General features: G+C 38.0%; 1 protein-coding gene across 1 annotated transcript; it reads left to right on the top strand.

Annotated features, from left to right (window-relative positions):
- The first annotated feature begins 1,028 nt into the window (after positions 1 to 1,028).
- Positions 1,029 to 18,973, top strand: slc35b4.L (solute carrier family 35 (UDP-xylose/UDP-N-acetylglucosamine transporter), member B4 L homeolog). The gene is made up of 10 exons (XM_018252782.2): positions 1,029 to 1,331; positions 3,476 to 3,589; positions 4,597 to 4,699; positions 6,390 to 6,439; positions 6,873 to 6,954; positions 8,113 to 8,170; positions 9,936 to 10,045; positions 11,506 to 11,581; positions 14,551 to 14,626; positions 18,175 to 18,973. Exons 1-10 carry the CDS (start codon positions 1,255 to 1,257, stop codon positions 18,419 to 18,421), a joined length of 993 nt encoding a protein of 330 aa, XP_018108271.1. The 5' UTR covers positions 1,029 to 1,254; the 3' UTR covers positions 18,422 to 18,973.
- Positions 18,974 to 22,294: the final 3,321 nt, after the last annotated feature.

Genomic DNA, 22,294 nt, shown 5'->3' with positions numbered 1-22,294 from the left:
GCAGGCATGGCATGGAACATAGAGGGGCATAAGGCAGGCAGGTGACACAGAGAGGGAGCATAGGGCAGGCAGGTCATGGAACACAGAGGGGTCATAAGGCTGGCATGGCATGGAACAAAGAGGGGGCATAGGGCAGGCAGGGCATGGAACAAAGAGGGGGCATAGGGCAGGCACGGCATGGAACACAGAGGGAGCATAGGGCATGGAACACAGAGGGAGTATAGGGCAGGCAGGGCATGGAACAAAGAGGGGGCATAGGACAGGCAGGGTATGGAACACAGAGGGGGCATAGGGCAGGCAGGGCATGGAACACAGAGGGGGCATAAGGCAGGCAGGGCATGGAACACAGAGGGGGCATAGGGCAGGCAGGGCATGGAACAAAGATGGGGCATAGGGCAGGCAGGGCATGGAACAAAGAGGGGGCATAGGGCAGGCACGGCATGGAACACAGAGGGAGCATAGGGCATGGAACACAGAGGGAGTATAGGGCAGGCAGGGCATGGAACACAGAGCGGGCATAGGGCAGGCAGGGCATGGAATACAGAGGGGGCATAGGGCTGGCAGCAGTGGCAGGGCATGGAACAAAGATGGGGCATAGGGCAGGCAGGGCATGGAACACAGAGTGGGCATAGGGCAGGCATGGCATTAAGAGGGGGCATAGGACAGGCAGGGCATGGAACACAAAGGGGGCAGAGGGCAGGCAGGGCATGGAACACAGAGGGGGCTTAGGGAAGCTGGCTATAATAATCCCCTAATATTAGGAACACAACAAGCCACCAAGTATGTAAAAGATTAGCAGCCTCCACTGAATAGTAAACAAGCGCCCCCATATTACAGTAAGGGAAGACCGCAGTAAATTCCTGCCCCAAGAAAAAAACCTAATGCTACCCAGCTCAACCCCATACTCATTCAGTGGTGCACTGTGTCAGGGTTCTTCTCCAGGCAGATCCCCGATTGACCACCATTTGAACAAGGCGCCGAATATGCGCCGAATGTCACGTGACGGAGGCGTTCCCGAGACGTTCGTGTGTGCGTGACGTCACATACGGCCTGTTAACAACTAGGAACTAGCAGCTATCATTTGTCTAATGGCCGTAACAAGTTCGACAAACTGTAAGGCTGGAAAACTACATATCCCGTGAGTCCGTGCGCGTTACGAGGACGTGTCAGCCTTCAGGACCTGCCCCTATCGTGCTTCAGCTGAGAACCGGCATTAGTTGATGTTTAGTAGAGGCGTGTAAGTCTCTTGTGATCATGCATCCAGCTTTAGCCGTGGGCCTGGTGTTCTCGGGCTGCTGCAGTAATGTGGTGTTTTTAGAGCTCTTAGCCAGGTGAGGAAAAAAGTTCGCTTTTTGGCTCATTCATTTGGTGTCCGTGTAAAACTGTACAGATAGATTGGGCAGGCGGGAGGCACGGTAATATATGAGGGGTGTGTTATAAGGAGTCACTGATAGGCTTTATTAGCTGCCTTTTGCGGGAGGCGGGACTCTGTAGATGATTTTGACAGGTTTCTGACAGCAGCGAAACTATGTGAAGCCTCCAAATGTTTCATTGTGTGGTTAATAATAGTAAACACCCAGCTCTTTGTTAGGGGCAGACCTCTGTCACAATTGTGTATGGTTTCATACATATCTGTAAGACAAGTGGATGTGTGAGGAGGATGTGCTCTCTCTCTCTCAGGCGCAGATGGGACTCCCATGAACCAGAACTATGTGTCCTTGATCTACTGTACATATAACCTGCTTATGTTACTAATAAATAGTCATCACTGGTGCAGCTAGAAATCACTGGGCCCCATAACATTACCTTTTCATCCCTTTCCACAACACTTCTAATGGTAGTTATGCAGACATATTCTGAAAGGACTTATCAGTTAGACCTCTGTCAGACCCTGGAGGTAGCTATTTGGAGACGGCTTAAAAACATAATAAGCAAACGTATCTTATAATACTAGTTTTTTTATGTCAGCCCCTCTGATGCAAATGATGGATCTGTATGAGTCGGTATCTTCCCAAAGTATGCATATGAAGCTTTCCATTAACTAGTATGGCCTAGTCATTACGGAACACCTTTTTCTGTTTCCAGAGTTTGGTTTGTTCAGGCCTTGTTTATGTTATGTAATGGTTTCCATGACGTGCACAAACATAGCAAACAGCACTGCCAACATAACATAAAAACTTGCATCATCCATTAGTGTAGTTAGTCAACCGAATTAGAAATGTGTTTCCAGTAAAATGCACAGACTTTTAAATTGCTGAAATTATTTATTCAGTTCAGGTATCGAAATAACTAATGATTTGGTCTCTTTGCAGGACTGTTGTCAGGTTTGCAAAAGTGTATTGATAAAGTCAATGTTTTTGTATTATAAATTAAGAAGAATGGAATATTTATCCATATAATAGAGAGAAAAATTCCTTATCATTCTACTTTCTAATCAGATTTCAATATTTTCAGGCTCATCAACAGCTTATGGAGCAGCCACCTCCTCTCAGTAACATAGGGAAAACATGAACTGGAGAGCCTTCAATGTAGTTAATATTCTTTATTCAGCACTACATGTTTCAGACAACACAGTCCTTCCTCGGGTGCATGTTACATGAATAAAGAATATTATCTACATTGAAGGCTCTCCAGTTCTTGTTTTCCCTATTTATCAATATAAAAGATGCTCCTGTGTTATACAATTGTGTGAGTTGCATAGAGACAACATTTGTTAATGGGGTAGTACACCATCAGATTAAATTTCAGTATAATGTTGACATATTGAAACTGGTCTTCTTAATTTTTGTTTTGTGCTTCTTTTATGATCTCATTTTTTTTCCTGTTTGTTTTCTCTTAATTTTGGTATTTAAATGTATTACTATAACTCAATTCTCCTAACGATTGAGCAGCAGGTTAGAATTAAGACTGCAATATTAATAGGAATGTGCTGTGGAATATGTTGGTGCTATATAAAGGATACTGATAATTATACAGGTATTGGACTAATTATCCAGCATCTCTTAGTATTCAGAATGCTTTAAAATTTAGACCAAAGGAACTCCTAAAACTCACTGGCAAAGCCAAAAAATCTTTAATAATCCCAGAATACTGGCAGATTTGGGAGCAGGTTGGGCTGCCATCTCCTTTTGACACAAACTGAAGGGACGAGGAGACAGAAGCAACAGTAGATTTATCTGAAACATTCTCATTTTAGTCTGTGATTATCTGTTTGCAAGGCGAGATTTATTATTGTTCTTATCTTTTTGTTGCTTTAGATTTAAAACCTTTTATGGAAGTTATGCATTATTCATATCTGTTCCTGTTCCATGAAGTTTACAATCTTAACTTCCTATTACATTCACTAGGGCCAGTTTCATCAAGAACCAATTAACCTGCCTGTATATATTTTGAGCGTGTATATACTTTATGGTGAATCTCTCATTTGTTTGGTGTCAGACTTAACGTGGTATTTTTTTTCTGTTTGCTGGAACAGGGCATTTCCTGGCTGTGGAAACATTGTTACATTTTCACAGTTTCTGTTCATTGCAGCAGAAGGTTTTATATTCCAAGCTAATTTTGGAAGAAGGAAGTCAACCATTCCAATAAGGTAACGTTGTTTTTTATCATTTGTGCTCAGCCATCCATTCTATTGCATGTGAATATGCAGTAATCCGCACAGGAAGTTCTGTTAGAATCACCCATCTACCTTGTGCTTTGTGATCCACCTCTGTTGCTTTGTAGTTGCCCAAAAAACATGCAGTAATTTTATTAGGAAAAGAAAAAACACTCAAATGAATTCCTTGCATATGGCAAATAGGGATGCACCAAATCCATTATTTTAGGTTTCGGCCGAATCCTTTGTGAAAGATTCGGCCATATCCGAATCCAAATTTGCATATGTAAATTAGGAGAAAAAAAGTGAAAAAGAACCGTGCACGCAGTAAGTGGTTACATTTTTGACTTCCTTGTTTGTGTGACAAAAAGTCACATGATTTTTCGGATTCAGTTCGGCCAGGAACATCGATTCGGCTGAATCTGAATCCTGCTGAAAAAGGCAGAATCTTGGTGAATCCCAAACCGAATCCTGGGTTTGGTGCATCCCTAATGGCAACACAGTTTTAGGGGGACAGGCCAGTAGTAAGATGCACCAAAAATCATCTCATACTGGAGATCTTTCTGTGCCATCCTGGCTGAGCACTGAAATGTCCATGTGATTTGTAAATCCTTGTTATCAGCTGTCAATCACTAAAGGCTTGTTTACTTCATTTTAGACCTAAAACTCTTTGCTTACAGAAAATTATTCCATTTTGTAGAAGCCGCACTTTCTAACAAAAATGTATTGCTTTCACATTGAAAAGCATAAAATCCTTCTCACAATATGTCACATTAGGGAATTTTTTTGTTAATTTAAAGAATACAAACCTAAATTAATTCTAAGCATTTTCCTATTTATTGTAAATGTAATTGCCTTTTACTGCAATTTTTATATTTGGATTGGCAACACTTTTAGTATCAGATGACTGTTTATGCTTTCGGTGATTGTCCCCAAAATGGCTTAGTTCCGGGGAGGTTATTGGCCTGTATGAAAGTTAACTCTCTGTGTTGCTGTTACAGGTATTACCTAATCATGGTAGCTATGTTCTTCACGGTCAGCGTGGTGAACAATTATGCACTTAATCTCAATATATCCATGCCACTGCACATGATATTTCGATCGGTAAGTAAGCAAAACAAACCAAATATTTTTCCTAAGATTAGATGCATGCTATGTTTGATTATGTTAGTTGGCAAATGTCTACAAATGTCACTTCGTATATTTCCTATACTTTTTTGTACAGGGAATGGTTTATGCTATTATCCCTATATGCTGGACCTTTCACTTGGCTTTTTTATTTTACAATTTTTCTAAAATTCAAAAAATTAATTAGTTTGATTCTCCCACATGCATGGTCTATTCTGAACATACTTTATGCCTATTGTTTTCATTAAGAAATGTCTGGGGGTTTTTTTGTATCACACTAAACAAGAAAATCATTTTCTAACTTCCTGTTCAAAAATAATTACTATATGCTGGACCCACTGTAAAAATATGAGAATGGAGACAATTTAACTACCATAATCTTAAAAGACTAAAGCTGAGCACCACTTTCTATAAAATAAAACTGTGGCCCCAAACTGTCGTTGCACATCAAGATTTGGTGCACGACTTCAAAGCTGGGCCTATAAGTTTAAAGGACATGTAAACCCTTCATTTTCCTACCATGTATATACAATTTGGGCAAATCTTCCCTACCCAAACTGAATCATTTGTATTTCATATATTCCCTTTGGTTTTCAGCACTATCACATTTTCCTAAGACAAATAGGAGCTTTCACCCTGCGGCTGTTCCCTCTGACACATCATCACTGACATTTGCATCTGCAAACAGGACATGTGCACTGTAAAATTCATGCAGTCAAGAATGCAGGCTTACACGGGCAGAACGTACTTTGACTAAAAAGTCCTGCTTGGATTGTGCACTTTAATGGTTAAAGGAACAGTAACATTAAAAATTTAAATTGTTTTTAAGTAATACAAATATAATGCAGTGTTGCCCTGCACTGATAAAACTGATGTGTTTGCTTCAGGAACACTACTAGTGTTTATATAAATAAGCTGCTGTGTAGCAATGGGGGCAGCCATTCAAAGGAGAAAATGCTCAGGTTACACAGCAGATAGCAGATAAGCTCTGTAGAACATAATGGTGTTATCGGTTGTCCACTATTTATCATGTGCCATATTGCCTTTTTTTCAATTTCCTCCATTGCTACTCAGCAGCTTGTTTATAGGAACTATAGTAGTGTTTCTGAAGCAAACACACCAGTTTTGCCAGTGCAGGGCAACACTACATGATATTTTCATTACTTACACTGTTCCTTTAAGCTGAGATCAGGAGAGAAAAATGGAGCAGACAGCTAGAAAAGAGTTTCTATTCATTGGCTGCTAGACTGCAGGGTATGTTTTTAGAAATCTGAGCTGAGAAGAACTGAGTATGCTCAGTAGCCCACAGCCAAAGTAAATTCCCAAGGGAGGGAGCTGAGTGGGTTAGAGGAGGAGAAGGAATTCTAAGTGATTTGCATGCTGCAGTCTTACTATTAACCTTTTAACAACCAGGGTTTCCGTTAAAGACTTCAAATAGGTTGTGTATGTGTGGGGGTGGTTACATGAACTTTAGGGTATATAAACTTATATTTAAATTGTAATATATTCTGTTCAGTAGGGATGATGACCAGTCAAAATTTTCTTTCAAACAAGCTGTCTTCTGGGTGTGACATATGCTTCATAATGGTCTGCTGATTATGTGAATTATGCTGTGTAACTATATAGTATTGCTTGTTTTTAAATATCTGTAATGTTCTAATTTTAGGGATCCTTGATCGCAAATATGATACTAGGAATCATTATTCTAAAAAAGAGGTACTGTGCAATACATGTCTTACTTTCAATCAAAATGGTACATTTGCTTATAGTAATATTTATTCTACTGAATCATTTGATAGGAATTGTGGACTTGCTCTGTGGGCTTAGTGCAGTTGTACAGTCAAGAAACTAAATTTATAACAAACATCTTCTTTTTATTGGTAGTGGAATCTCTCAAATGTAATAAATGAAGATGAACAACAGATCTGCCCATGCAGGGATGGCCAAACGGAAGCCAAGAGCTAAATCTATATCTTGCAAGCAATCTTAACCTCTTACATGCTTTTTATTCTGTTCACTTTCTAAACTGAACTAGATCTACTGTGCATGTGTGGCCCCTTGCCTTGTGTAATATTATTTGTGGGTTCAGGCTGAGTTTGTATCTCCGCATAAAAAATTTTTTGTGTGTTTTTTTTTTTGCTATACCCAGGTATGGTGCATCCAAGTACTTGTCTATTGCATTGGTGTCTGTGGGAATCTTTATTTGTACTCTGATGTCTGCAAAACAAGTGGTAAGATCTGCTCAGAATAATCTTTCCCCCCCCCCCAAAACATTTGGCTTATTTAAAAAAAATATAAGCTGTTTTTGAAGCAGTACTTTGTTCTGTTTATGTAAATTAGCAAAGCATACCACACTGCCAGGCTTATTGTTGGTAAACCGTTGCTTACCTGCTGGCACCTATTAAAGCTAATAAATTGCTTAAAAGCATTGTAGAACCTTCTCTGCTCCATTAAGGCAAATCTAATGGAATAGCATTAGAAAGCATGCAGTTCATATTAGTATGGCTACAGAAGACCAATGAGAGGGAGAATTATGACATTTGCCTAATCTGAACCTTTATAAAGTTAAACTCTTCTGCAAAATTACATTTTCTTAGTGTCAGTGCTACTATATGTGCCTAATTTAAAGGAGATGGAAACCCAAAAAATAGAATTTTGCATGGTTAAAGAAAATGCCATTACAATATACATTAATTAAAAATATGAAATTGTTTTAAAGTTGTATGAATATGTAATCAAAAGCAGTTTTTTTTCCTGTCCCTTTCTGCAGTGCTGGTTCTGTCTACTGCAATAGTGTTTTAAGTCAGGCTTGCGTGCTTATTCACTAGATTTAAAATTCAGAGCCACCAGGGCAGACAGAAAGACAGTGAAGTTGTGGTTACAAATAACTTTTGTGATTGATAAATTAGATTAGAAAGTTGCTTAGAATTACAATGTCTTTTATAAGCCAATATTTTATCTTTGGATTTGCATCTCCTATAATTTAAAGGTGTGCTGCACAATGACCCTGGTTATTATGCAATATCTGCTTAAAAGTTAAGCTTACATTTTCTTTCATTATATCTTTATACGGTGCTGTTTGAAAGAGGCATCTGTTGTAAAATGTTGTAGGCTTCATCTTAATGAAAATTACATCCTAGCAGCAGTCAGGCATTGAAAAAGCTATACATGTATCTGGCACTATTAGACCACCCATGTTACAGAGCTAAGAAGTGTACTAGCTTTATTTTCATTTATACCGCTCCTCTCCAGATGGTGATTGCACAGCAAACAATCAAAACAACAGAGTTTGTTGGGGTTTTTGTGACCTAGTTCTTCACTTGGAGAAGTTGTAGAGAACAAAAATTCATAGTTTAGTATTGTTAAATTAGCTGTTATGTATCCTGCAGGCATCTCACCAAACCTCTAATGAAGATGGAGTATCTGTTTTCTTATGGTGGCTTCTTGGTAAGTAGTAAAAGAAATACAATTTTACGTCACTCTGTGTTTAACTGTGGCTGCGCCAGGAATGCTTTTTCTGCTCCCTGTCAAAATTGATGGTGGTAAGAAACTTTTGATTGTATGGGCATAATGTAAAGGAATTCCTCTTGACTTTAGAATTCATTTATTTATGCAGCATTTTACATTCATTTATAACAAACAGGGGTTTTAAAATAATTTAACAAATAATGGTTACAGAATAAAAATAGGATCATAACTAGTAAGGTATGGGAACGGTTATCCAGAATGCTCAGGACCTGGAGTTTTCTGGATAATGGATCTTTCTGTAATTTGGAACTTCATACCTTAAGTCTACTAGAAAATCAAGTAAACATTCAATACACTCAATATGCTGGTTTTGTTTCCAATAAGGAATAATTATATCTTAGTTTGGATCAAGTACAGGGTACTCTTTTATTATCACAGAGAAAAGGGAAATCATTTTTAAAAAATTTGGATAAAATGGAGTCTATGGGAGATGGCCTTTCCATAATTCAGAGCTGTCTGGATAATGGGTTTCCAGATAACTGATCCCATACCTGTACTTTCCTGGACAGGCCCACAGTGCTACACACACACACACTACATGGTTTTTGTCCTGACTGTTATAGCCCTGTTGCTTTATTCTTGATTTGCCCCCTGTGGAGATGAATATCGCCATACTGCCTTTATTTGGGTATGTCAGGAAGAGTAACAGGTCTTGATTGGGTTATGATAAATTCTACCTCATGGGGAAGATTATTCCTGATCGGTGTATGGAATGGGCTTTTATGCACTATTGTTACATACATTGTTACAGTCAGTAAAACAGATAAAGACAAAGCTCCCTGGACCCTCACTATATGGTATAGCAGAACAGACCCAGCAATCTGTGAGATTCAAAGCCTGGCATGTGTCTAGAACAACATATGAGCTCTATAAATACTGTACATGTTAATAATTATCCCTGTTGCTTTATTATTGATCTTAACATAGAGTATTATGTAGCCCTTTTGAGTTGTCAAGGGACACAAACAATGCCTCTAAATATGTGGGTGTTGCCCTTCTGTGTTAGCTTGCAAACACATGCTTCAGACAATATATGACTATTAAAATTTAAAAGAAAAATTCATTTTCAGATATGATTACATACTTTAGCTCTTCTTCTCTTTTCTAAACTGTTCATAAAACATTGAAACACATTGTTTGGCACTGTAAACCAATTTAATAAATGATTAATTTCTGCCAATCTCTCTATATTTACCTGACAGAACCTTATACGGCAAACATAATTAGACCTAGATGTAAAGGGTTTACAGAAAACATTGATGTATAAATTAAGAACAAGTCCTTCTTTTGGCACTGGTAATAAAACACATGGTTTAATCTGTTTCATATGAAAACAATTTTCTCCATCTGCTTAAAACCAGCCTATATACCTTTTGTTCTATTATGTGCACGTCCATCCAGCTGTTTCTTGAAATCTATATGAAAAGGATTATCACACTGTGTTACAATGTTCTATATAATTCTATATTGCTGATTTTAATAATCCTTAACGAAAAACATTTCATCTAAAACATTTAATATTAAATGGGAACAATGAAAACACTGTCGGAATTGTCTGAGTTTGTACCAGTTCTTCAGATTGAGTTCTGTGCAGTGTAGCATTATGTATCCGGCTCAGACAGATCAGAATAATATTAGTATTTATTGAATGCACTGTCATTTAAATCTCTGTTATTTTCATTAGGTATCGCAGCCTTGACTTTTGCTTTGCTGGTATCGGCCCGAATGGGCATATTCCAGGAAACGCTTTACAAGGAATATGGGAAGCATTCTAAAGAAGCCTTATTTTACAATGTAGGTTCTACAGCATTCTTCACAAATAAATTATACTATTATCCATGGCCAATGCACCACTGATAGAACTTTAATCTATACTCTGCAGAGTTTGGTTGGCAGTTAAAAGGCTCATCTTTAAGGTTTCACACAAATGATTTTACCTTTCACAGAGAGCTACTAGTAGCAGCGCAAAATAGACAATAGTGTTAATTGGCTTTGCTAAGACACTATGGGGGTTATTTACTTAATCTCATAATTAAAATAAAAAAACTCGACCAAACTCCCATGCCCGATTTTTGCCTTATTTATTAATAAAATAACTAGAATAAATCAGATCAGGAAAAACCCAATAAAATTGAGCAAAAACCCGAATAGTACTTTTTTTTTTTTACTTTTTTCTGGAATCGCTCGTTTTTCCAGATTTTGCCAGATACCCCGAAATTTATCGGATTATCAGGCTAAACCCAACGTAGACCATGATAACTTCCAATCAGGATAGGGACCTCGACAAGTCTGAAATGGAGAATTTTCAGATTCAAGCTTTTTGCAACATTGGGGTATAATAAATCTATAAATAGTTTTTTTCCACAAAAAAATTTTAGTTTTTGCCCCAAATAGACTAATAAATTCAAGTTAAGAAATAACTTAGCAGAGGCAATTGTCAGTATTGTCAATGACAGGATATTTTTTTTACAAAATGCCACAAAACTACCCTGCCATAGATAGGACTGAGAAATGCCTCTGCTAAACCACACGCTGTTTTTCAATTCAATTATCACTATTGTCTATTTTGTAGCCGTGTCAAATAGCTGCTACTAGTAGCTCTGTGTGGGGCTAAAAAGTGATAACATAGCCTAGGACTTTTTTGCACTTCTAATACAGTATATTGTAATGCTCTGCATGCATGATCAGTTAAAAAAAAAATGTATGGCGAATATGTGCTTAAAGAGATACTGATATTATCTATCATAACATTGTCTTTGAATGCTATTTATAATTTTGCCATAAAAGTATTTGCCTGATGCTTTTACATTACCTTTCTTACCCCCATGTTCCCCTATGAGGGGCTGCCATATTTGTGCAGCAGGAGTCCATTAGCATTAGAAACTCTTAACTGACAGGCTGAGATGTGACAGTCAGGTTGGCAGTCGGGTTTAGGAACTTCAAGTGACAATTACTCACAAAAGCAGAACAATCAGCGAAAAACGATTAACGTGACCTATAGGTAACTTTTAATGTAGATGAATATTTTCACTTTAACTGCAAACTGTAACATCTATCTAGAAATACATGACTTGGAAACTATTGCTTCAAGTGAGATCTGTTTTCAACTGAAAATACACCAACACCATTATTATCCAGTATTATCCAGACTTTGCAGTATTATGGTATTTCCTGTCAGAAAGGTCTGATATATGTGTGTGGGGATTAAAACCAATTACTGATCTTGCTCCTTCCAACGGTTCTGTCTTTGACAGCATGCTCTGCCTCTGCCAGGCTTCCTGCTCCTAGCTCCTGACATTTATAACCATGCAGTTATGTTTTCCCAAAGTGGTGAGTATAAGCTTCACTGTTGCCTTGCTATCTGCTTGTATTGTTGTATATGAACTATTTCTATTTGACTTTTTCACCCTTCGTGAAATTACAATTTGTACGTTTAGCATTTAACAACTGCATATTTACAGAACACGATGGAAAAAGTGTTGAGAAATACTGCACGGAACTCCACAATTGCAAGACAGAATTTAAATGATAGCTTACCTTATGTTGTTTTCCTTTAGGAGGAGCATATTATTGAGGTATTATGGAGGTATACAATGTGTAGTGATCTCCACACAGGAATCTGAATATGTTTTCCATACAAATGAAAAGTTATGTGCCCTGTAGACTGCCATCTTACACATTCAGATGAGTGAGTCAATATCCATAGTTATGTTTTTTTTCTAAATAAAACAGACACTCATTTTTCTGTGTGTGTTGGCCCTTGAACCACCATAGTGACACAGTGCAGTCAATTCATGGCTGATCTTTGAGACTGAAATCTTGTCCTCTATTTGGCTATGGAATTGAAGGCCAAATTCAAGGGCAGTGCAGTAAGACTGATCTATTCAACTAATAATGTTAATTGTAATATTATGTATTTTTGTGATTCCACACCCCCAGTGAGTTTTTCAACCAAGCAGTCCTGAATGTTATGGTTGATTTCATCTTTGTGAGGCAAAGCTGCAATCACACGCTTACACCCAGTATATTATCATTTACTATTTATATTCAAGAGTACTGTATAGAGTATATATGAATTCATCTGCATTATTCACGGCCCAATCCCAGGTCCAAACAACAGCCGTTTGTGGGGGTGGCAGTGCCTCTGGATAACAACAAAGACCAAAAGATCCAGATTCTTGGCACTCAGACCATTTTTATTAAAAACAAATATCTATCTAGACTTCATACTCCATAATTGGGTTGTGACCATATACAGCACAGCCATATTCCTGTGTATTGCACTATCCCTAGTTCACCCCACTGATATCAAATTACCTGTACAGCTATAAATACAAAACATCACATCTTAAAATCAACTGGCCACTTGAAATAGGCGATATGCTGGTAATCCGCAATAATTAACCCCTCGTCAGCTGGGCATGAGCATTGCTGCTTGTGTCACCTCCAGGCTTTTGTGTCCCATAGTTCCTTGCCCAATAGGAAATGTCATGTTTTGAAGTGAAACATATGCCTGCGATTGGTTTCCAGGACTGGAGACATATATATTGGCCAAGACCATGAAATCCTGTTTTACTGCATTTTTGTGCCCCTGTCATTTTTTTTTTCTGCCATTATAACTAGGGATGGGCGAATTTGTAAATCTTCCCCCAGGCTGAATACATTCAGCAGAAATAAAGTTAATTCATATGACTGTGACCTACATGACATGTGCTGGTGCTGAAAGTGACATAAGTGACAGTAAGAACATACATGTAAGACTTTACTGCTTGTAGTGCTGCTTCAGGTATCTAATCAGAATGAGTCTGTTGGGATGTCAGACATGATCTGCCAGCATTCCCTTCTCCTTCCTTGAGTATTACAAGTAGTGTGAAACCACAGCACCAGAGTTGTCACATGAAAACGTCTTCAAGTCCAGTTGATTTGACTTATTACTATAGCTATACCATGACCTGGATGAATGAGAACCTTCACAGACATACTGATTACTGTTCAGCCTGCGGGAAGATTCACTTTTATACCAGTAGTCAGGCAGGTTCTTATGCAGAAAAGAGACCGGGACACACAAACCTGAAGGCAAAATCTTGTTTTGTAGCATTTTTATTACACAAGAAAACCTGGTCAGGGTGCTTTATATTTACAAGGCAATACAAAATGTAGCACAGCAGTCTCTCTCAGAGAGATCATAGTCTTGCTGACTGCCCCAACACTACGGGGCAGATTTATCAAGGGTCAAATAGTATTTTCGAGTTTAAAAATTCACACATTCTAATTTTAATCCCTCCATTCGAAATTAAATTAGAATGTGAGATTTATCAGACCTTGACCATGGAAACAGTCATAATTCGAATATTCGCCACCTCAAACCTACCGAGTTAATGTACAAGTCAATGGCAGAGGTCCGTTGGGCCATTTGGAGATATTAATTGCCTTCCTGACATTTGAGTATTTTTTTAGGGAGAAATGAAAATGAAAATGATTTGTACGAATAGAATTTGATTCAAAATTTCAGGTCAGAACCATTCCTTCGAATATTAGCCATTCTAATGTTTTCTTAAATAACTTCCCAGTGAATTGTGAGTGTTTTCAAAATTAAAATAAATTAGCATGAATTAAAATTTGACCTTTGATAATGGGTCTCTAGGTTTAACACCCTGTTACACACAGTTCATCATCACAAAAATCACCGTCTCTTCTTTCTCAGACAGCTCCTTCTCAAAAAGACTGATGTCCCGTAACGTGTATGTGTGTGTTGTGCTCTTGATTTGTTTGTGTGCACAGTGAATTGTAGGATCCCAGGGGGCAGCCCATGGTACTGAAAATGGCAATTTTTGGATTACCCAGTGCCACACACTACCTATGCAAGACAGAACTTTATTTTCTTTAGTAGCCACAGAATGACACTGCCCAGAATTAGACAACTTGTTATCTACAAAAACCCCTAGATCCTTCTCATTTAAGGAAACTCCCAACACACTGCCATTTAGTGTATAACTTGCATTTATATTATTTTTGCCAAAGTGCATAAACTTGCATTTATCAACATTGAACCTCATTTTCCAGTTTGCTGCCCAACTTAGACAAATCACTCTGCAAAAAAATGAGTGAATCAGTGTGAGGAATGTTCCTGAATTTGAGTTTGTGTATTGAGGGTAAATGTTCAGTTTGCCTGTGTATTTAAGTGCAACTAATGAATGACAGCTTGCTAGTTTCTATAGAACATACAGTACTTCAGTATATGACTGCTCTGCTCTTCTGTTCCGTGATACTGACCAATCTGTTTCTTTATGTTGCTACAGAGCCATTCCAGATGCCTGTGCTGGGAATCCAGTTGCCAATCATGTGGTTCTATCTGCTAATGAATGTCATCACTCAGTATCCTTTTTACCCAACAAGTCTTGAGGTTGTTTACAATTACACTTGTACAGATAAACTTCCCTGCTCTCTTTTGTAACTTTCTGAACACTGGGTGCCTTCTATGTGCATGTTGCATGTTGAAGGAACACAGAGATCCTGTACTGCAGAACAGGCCAAAAATAGAAAAGCAACTTGCACATAGATTTTCTTTCGCAGGGGGCACAAGGCAATTTATATCATATTGCAGCTTTTTCTGCATTCCATTGTTGCAGTGGTTCGAAATCTTAGAGTGGACAGATCATTTGTTAGGAAATTACTATTAAAGGAACAGTAACACCACATTTTTTTTAATGCTTGATTTCCCCCAAAATAGCTATAATAATAGGTAAGTTTACGTCCCATTGGATTTTTTCCAATCTTCATCCTGAATTTGACTTTCAAAGTGCATCATAGGAGAAAAGCAGCTTGGATTACACTGTGTGCAGAACTGGAAGTCAGCTTCCTACCCATAAACGGAAGCACCTTGATTTTTTTTAGCATCTGCAGCTTAAATATATGCTCACATCATTACCCCCAAAGCTGTCTGAAGGAATAGAAACATAAATTTAAACTGCAGACACTGAAAAAAAATCTTAGGTGCTTTAGTTTATCGGTACAAAACTGACTTCTGATTGAGCACACAGAAGAATTCAAGCTTCCATCGACCTTTTCACCTACTTTCTCCCATGGGGCATTTTGAAAGTCAAATTCAAGCTGATTTGAAAAAACGCTAAGGGGAAGTAAGCCTTACCTATCATTATAGTTATTTTTGGAGGAAATAAGTATTTAAAAAAAAATTTAGTTACTGGTCCTTTTAAATCATTTGATTTCTGTGGGTCAATCGCAAACATTTTACAAGCCACAAATTATAATTCTATATGAAAGGGGTGAAAAAAGTGTAAAATTGGAAGGAGTTAATACACATATGGGATCCCTAATGCAGAAAGCTCTGAATTAAGGAAGACCATGTCCCATAGAGTCTACTTTAAGCAAATAATTGTAATTTTTAGACATTTATTTGCGCAATAATAAAACCGTTCCATGTACTTGATGGTATGTAAGCTGTATGAATCCATAGTCGTGGCAAACAATCCTATTGGATTTATTTGAAGGGGAACTATCGCCAAAATGAAAAATTAATATAAGCTTCCTCATACCGAAGCAATAAACTTTCTAAATCCAATCAATTAAAAATTCAGCATTTTTCTGAAATAATCAAGTTTATATTCACTATTCCTCTCTTAACATCTTTCTCTTCATTCTCTCTTCATGCAGCAGTATATATAGATATATATATAGATATATATAGATATAGATATACAGATATACAGATATACAGATATATAGATATACAGATACAGATACAGATACATAGATATATACATATATAGATATATACATATATACATATATAGATATATACATATATAGATATATACATATATACATATATAGATATATACATATATATTATAGGGGGGGCTTCCTTTCCTAGTAGATGAATTAGAGCTCACTCAAATAACTGATTCCAGTACAAACAAAATCTAACAAAATAACTGCCTTTTGCACAAATTCTGCATGTAGAGAGACCGGATTACTGGTGATTTTAATAGTGAGCTCTAATACATCTGCTAGGCAAAAGGAGCCCCGCTATAAGATATATTGGATGTAACTGTCAATGAATATCTGACACCCAACTGCTCCATGAAGAGAGAATGAAGAGAAACAGATGCTGAGAAAGAAACAGTACAGAATATTTAAGTGGTTGTATTTAGAAAGTTTCTTATTTCAGTATGATGAAGCTTATAGTAAATTGTAATTTTCGTGATAGTTTCCCTTTAATGTTTAGATCAGTTTTAGCAGACCTAAGGTATGAAGACTTTTGTTACAGAAAGATCTTTTATCCAAAAAAAAACCTCTGGTACCAAGCAATCCAGTTAAAATATCCTATCCATTTGCATAAAAGTTTTGAAATTGTGAGTGAAGTCTTCCCCTGGCACATTTCCCCCCCCCCTCTAAGAGGCAGATGCTAAGTGCGTGCCTTCACTTGCCTTCACATGTCTCTTTTCATTATAAACACTCACCACTTTGAAATGGAAACTTATTGTGCCTGTGGCCTTTAACAGCTGTTGTGTTCAGGTGGAAACTGCTATGGTCAGACTGACCCTATGTGTCTGTCCCTGTGTCCTACAGAAATGCACGAGTAGTGTCGCTGTGCGTATAAGTAAATCAGAAACAAAGGGAAAGAAAGAATGACCCATAAAGTTGCACCACCCCACTATATATGTCAGAGGTTCCTGTATGAGCATAGTTAAAACTTAACCTTTAATCATTTGTAGTTAAAAAGTATGCCCAGATATTAAGTTAAAATAAGATCAGGAGAGAAAGGTAAATCGACTCAAGGTCACTAGCTCACGGCCGGAATATAGAGGATTGGATTAATGAATAAATGACTTTAACCTCAGTCAGTAAATAACCTTCCTCTGTTAGACAGTGCTTGGTTAATAGTATGGTTGTGGGGAGAGCAGATATTACAGGAGTTGGACCACAATATTAGTGCATGTACTTAGTCCTAAAATGGGAGCGAAGAGAAGATGGGGATAGTCCTGCTTAGTAGATCTCAGAGGCCGTATATACCTTGACCACTACTGGTTTACACCACTACTTTGTTTTTCTATATAATATCCAATGGCAGGTGCTACCCTTAGTTGTATAATATATCTGTGCTTATAGCAGGCATGCTGGGGACAGACAGACCACCACTAAGAAGCTGAACACCGCACTACTCAAAGTATTTTGCTGTACCAAAGTCTCCTTTACAAAAAATAGGGCCATTTTTACAACTGGTACATATCTTGTAATGTTTGCAATGTGACCTGTCCTAGTAATGGGCTGTCACTGTGTTGTGAGGATAGTGAGAACTACAGCACTTGCAGCTCTCATTTCTCTAGGAACCGGTTTATTAAATAATATCAGTGCAATGAAATGCCACCCTTTTTATAGTACAGGTATGGGATCCTTTATCCGGAAACCCATTCCAAAATTATGGAAAGGCCGTCTCCCATTGACTCCATTTTATCCAAATAACCTCTGTTTAATAAAACCCAAACTACGATCCAAACTAAGATATAATTAAACCTTATTGGAGGCAAAAACGAGCCTATTGGGTTTATGAAATGTTTGCATGATTTTCTAGTAGACTGAAGGTATGAAGATCCAAATTACATAAAGATCCATTATCTCGAAAACTCCAGGGCCCGAGCATTCTGGATAACAGGTCCCAGTCCCATGCCTGTACCAGTTGTGGCCTGCATTTGAAGAAAACCGTGTATCAAGGGAGCACTGTAATTCTAGATATATATATATATATATATATATATATATATTTAGTATTATTGTTTTATACTATTCTAGTTTAGATTCTATTTTATATTTCTATACATATTCATATGCATGCTGTAATGCGTCCGAAAACGACATAAGCTTTTCTTCAGTGGCTTCTGCTGTACCTTAACTCTGTTCCCAAGATACGTGTGCATCCGTGGTGTATTCATCCTTACTACAGAGTGTCCTTCCCTCACAGTAACCCTCGTTGTTACACTGCGCAAGTTTCTCAGTCTTATATTCTCCATTCTCTATTTCCACAACCCTTTCACAACTTGGCACTGGATTGGCACCTTCTTTGTCTTTATGGGGACATTACTGTATACTGAGGTCTGGAACACCATAGGGCCAGCTGCTAGCAAGGATAAGAAGGGAATCAAAAAGGATTAAATGTGCAAGGGACAAGCTAATATGTTCAGTGCTTGATATTCAGGGACTAGGGAGCACATGGGCGTTCCTTCTATTTCCAGAAATACTTGCGAGTCTATGGCAGATATTATATGTAGGCCGTTCAGTGTAAGGCAAGCAGTTACCATCCTGTTGTATAAATATAATCTTATGCTATTATAAATAATAATAATAATAATGATGATGATGGGATTGCTTTCATAAGCACAAAGCTGCCAGACAAGCTCTTTTTAATCGTTTTGATATTAATAAATGGAATACTATTACATAAAGCTGTGAAGGGATAAAGTCCAATGTTTACCTGATGGTAATGAAAGGTTTACTGCACTGTAGGCATAAAGCCAAGTCCTCTGAGTGTTGTGAAAAGTATGAGCAGACTGTATCAATCCAGAGCTCACACAGAGGATTACTATGATTTTCTTTCTCATGAGGTTTCATTGGACTTTCCCTCCCAGAGGCAACTGTTCTTGGACAGATACCCGATGCAAGAATCATCAGCGCTGTTAGACATTTGCATTGTCACTTCTTTTTTGTTTTTACATAAACTCTTGGATTGGTATATCTCAGCCCTTGCCCCACTCCATTAACAGAACATAAAACCCTTTCCCTAGTCACACTGCAACGTGGATTCGTTCCTTTAGTTAACCCTGGTTTTATCTGATCACAAGTGTATTTTTCAAAAATAATAACTGCATATTTTCTTAGCACCAAATAGAAAACTGGATCGTGTGAGACTAGATAATGTAAGGCCAGACCAGCAAGTAGGCAGGACTTCTCTGTTGGATCTGTATATCATAAAATAGAACCTCCCTTTTGTTCTTTGCTGAGTCGATCTCTCCTTGAAATGTACTTCAGTCTCTAGTAATAAACATGTTATGTAGATGTATGATGGCCCTCTAGTTATGGAGGACAGTGAGTGGGCTAATAGACTATATAAACAACGTTTGTGACCAGAGCTAAATTCTATTTTAATGGGCGTCGATTTCAGAATATGCGAAAGTCTTGAATGTCACCTGTATGATGAGTTTTATTTCTAAGGAGTGCCTTAACTTTCACACACATTCCAGAGTAGAATACTGCTGAGTATCCCTAGGTTGCCTTATGTTGCAGCAAATGGGGGTTCTCTTTTGCTCACAAATAATTAAGTCTGAATCTCTATAAAGGGGTTATTTACTAATTGGGAATCCACGTGGCTGATTTCTGTAAATCGCTATCCAAGCCACAGGGACATGCCCCAGTTCCAATGGCAGTCACAATGCACAAGTCATATCAAAAAAGATACATGTCCCAAGGCTTTTTTTATAGTAAAAATAAATGATTTATTAATAATCACATTAAAAAGTTTTTGGTACATACTGACCCCACATGGCCCACCTTACGCGTTTCGTACCCTCCGGCACATACTCACGAAGTGCCAGAGGGTATGAAACACGTAAGGTGGGCCATGTGCGGTCAGTATGTACCAAAAACTTTTTAATGTGATTATTAATAAATCATTTATTTTTCCTATAAAAAAAGCCTTGGGACATATATCTTTTTTGATATGACTTGTGCATTGGAGTTAAAGGGGCACTATACACCTATGCTCACCTTTATTTAACATGAGAAGAATTAAAAAGGACTTCTGTTAAAAACATTGACTATTACTTTATTTAGAAAATCTATATTTTATCCATATTATAAAGCAGTAAAAGACTGTTACTCTTACAGCCCCCCCCCCCCCCCATCTCCCTATGAAAAAAGCCCCATTTTATCAGTAACCTTCTCATGATTACAGATGAGGAGGATTGTATTATACAGAGGGTTTAACTGGGATGGGTAAATTGATTAATTTCCTCTCTCTTCCCACAATTGCTCTGAACAACAAATATATCCTCATTAGTGCATGAAATGAAAACCATACATTTCTTAATTTAAAGGGATTCTGTCATGATTTTTATGGTGAGGTTTTTTATTTCTAAATTACATTACATTTATTTAGTTGTAATATTTGTGTGTTGGCAGCCATCTCCGGTCATTTTGCCTGGTCATGTGCTTTCAGAAAGAGCCAGCACTTTAGGATGGAACTGCTTTCATGCAGGCCGTTGTTTCTCCTACTCTGTGTAACTGAAGGGGTCGCAGTGGGACATAGATTTTTAATATTGAGTGCTGTTCATAGATCTACCAGGGAGCTGTTATCTGGTTACCTTCCCATTGTTCTGTTGTTAGGCTGATGGGAAGGGGGGTGATATCACTCCAACTTGCAGTAAAGAGTGACTGAAGTTTATCAGAGCACAAGTCACATGACTGGGGGAACCTGGAAAACTGACAATAAGTCTAGCCCCATGTCAGATTTCAAAATTAAATATAAAAAAAATCTGTTTGCTCTTTTTTTAAAAAAAAAAAAAAAAAAGTTTTCCCATGCCAGTATTCCTTTAAATAGGGAGAAAATAAGTTCAGCACAAGCCTATGATCAAGGGGTATATTGTTCCTTTAAGGACGCCACACTTGTCCTTTTCTTCTATTCTCTGTTCTTCCACATTAGCGATACAGTGTGTCGTTCTTTTAATGGGTTATTTCATTGTATGTGGGTCATGCCAAGGCAAATGTCTGAAATGATTGGAATTGATCATCCTGGTCCATAATTACCCCGTCCACAAGTTGGGTGATTGTTGTCAGCTTTATGTGTTATGTAGTAGTTTATTCAGAGCAGTGCCACAGTTCTACTGGAAGAGATGAATAGGATAAGCTAAATGCAGATATTGCTGTGAATGCAGCCAATCAGTATGCCTGGCCTAGCGTCAGTTCAGCTACAGTCAGGAGCAGATACCTCAGCTGACATGTTTATTTGGCTTGTACCATTACTATTGGTCTGATCTCTTGCACAGAGTGAGAGTTGCCTTAACTGTCCAGCAGGCACCAAATAACAATGTACCTTCTATAAACAGTGTTCTTTTTAACATGACAAGCCTGGCATGTGTATTATAACATGATAAGCTTTGTTTTCATTCATTTCATACAGGTTAGACTGTTATCACCAAGCAATATATATCATTTAGTCATTTAGTTTGCACAGTCTGTATTAAATCGCACAATCCAACCTGTACAAGTTGTCCCACATTTGGGAAAAAGTCTCTTATGTTCTTCCTTGTAGCTACAATTACATCTGTGAATATGTTAGTAAGTGATGTGCTGGTAGAGAAATTCCATACTTCCTTATATACCAGTGCTGGCCCCTCCCCTGTCTGTGACATCACTGAGGGGGTGGGATGGGCTTCAGGCCGGCCGCACATCACTAGTTAGTACTGATTTGTGTTTACAGTGTTGCATTCGGCTGCTGCTGAAACGGACATTGATATGAGGTAATGCTGTTGATGCTTCATTTATAGCTGCCAATCAAACCTTTTCAAGTGCTGAGCAGCTTATGATTCACCATTTCCAATCTGCCCAGTATCCCCTTCCACCTTTAGCACTAAGGTACTGGCACATTTGACTGTGTGTCCATTTGTTTGTCTTATTTGAATACATTTTATATAGCTTGACTCATACTATTGGAAACATCTGTTAATAGCAGCACGTATGACTAGAAAGTATTTCTCCTAGTATTTTATAATGCTAATGTGAGTGTATGGATGGCTATTTTAATTTATACAGTGCAAATGGTATACTTCTTTTACAATAATGTGCAGTTTTGCCTGATGGTGAATGTCCAGCAAAGATGCAGGAGGACAATCAGGCCCTATGCTGGAATCAGCCCCACTTTGCCTTTACCTGAATCCCTTGCAAAAGCCCAGGTGCATTTCAGTGCTGCATCCAGGCCAACTCAATAGATCCAGGTACAGGCAAGGTAAGGGACTGATTCCAGTGTATGGGGCT

The sequence above is a fragment of the Xenopus laevis genome, chromosome 3L, assembly GCF_017654675.1.
Source record: "Xenopus laevis strain J_2021 chromosome 3L, Xenopus_laevis_v10.1, whole genome shotgun sequence".
NCBI lineage: Eukaryota > Metazoa > Chordata > Amphibia > Anura > Pipidae > Xenopus > Xenopus laevis.
The sequence above is the reverse complement of the archived record's forward strand: the minus strand, read 5'-3'. Positions and strand labels throughout refer to the sequence as shown.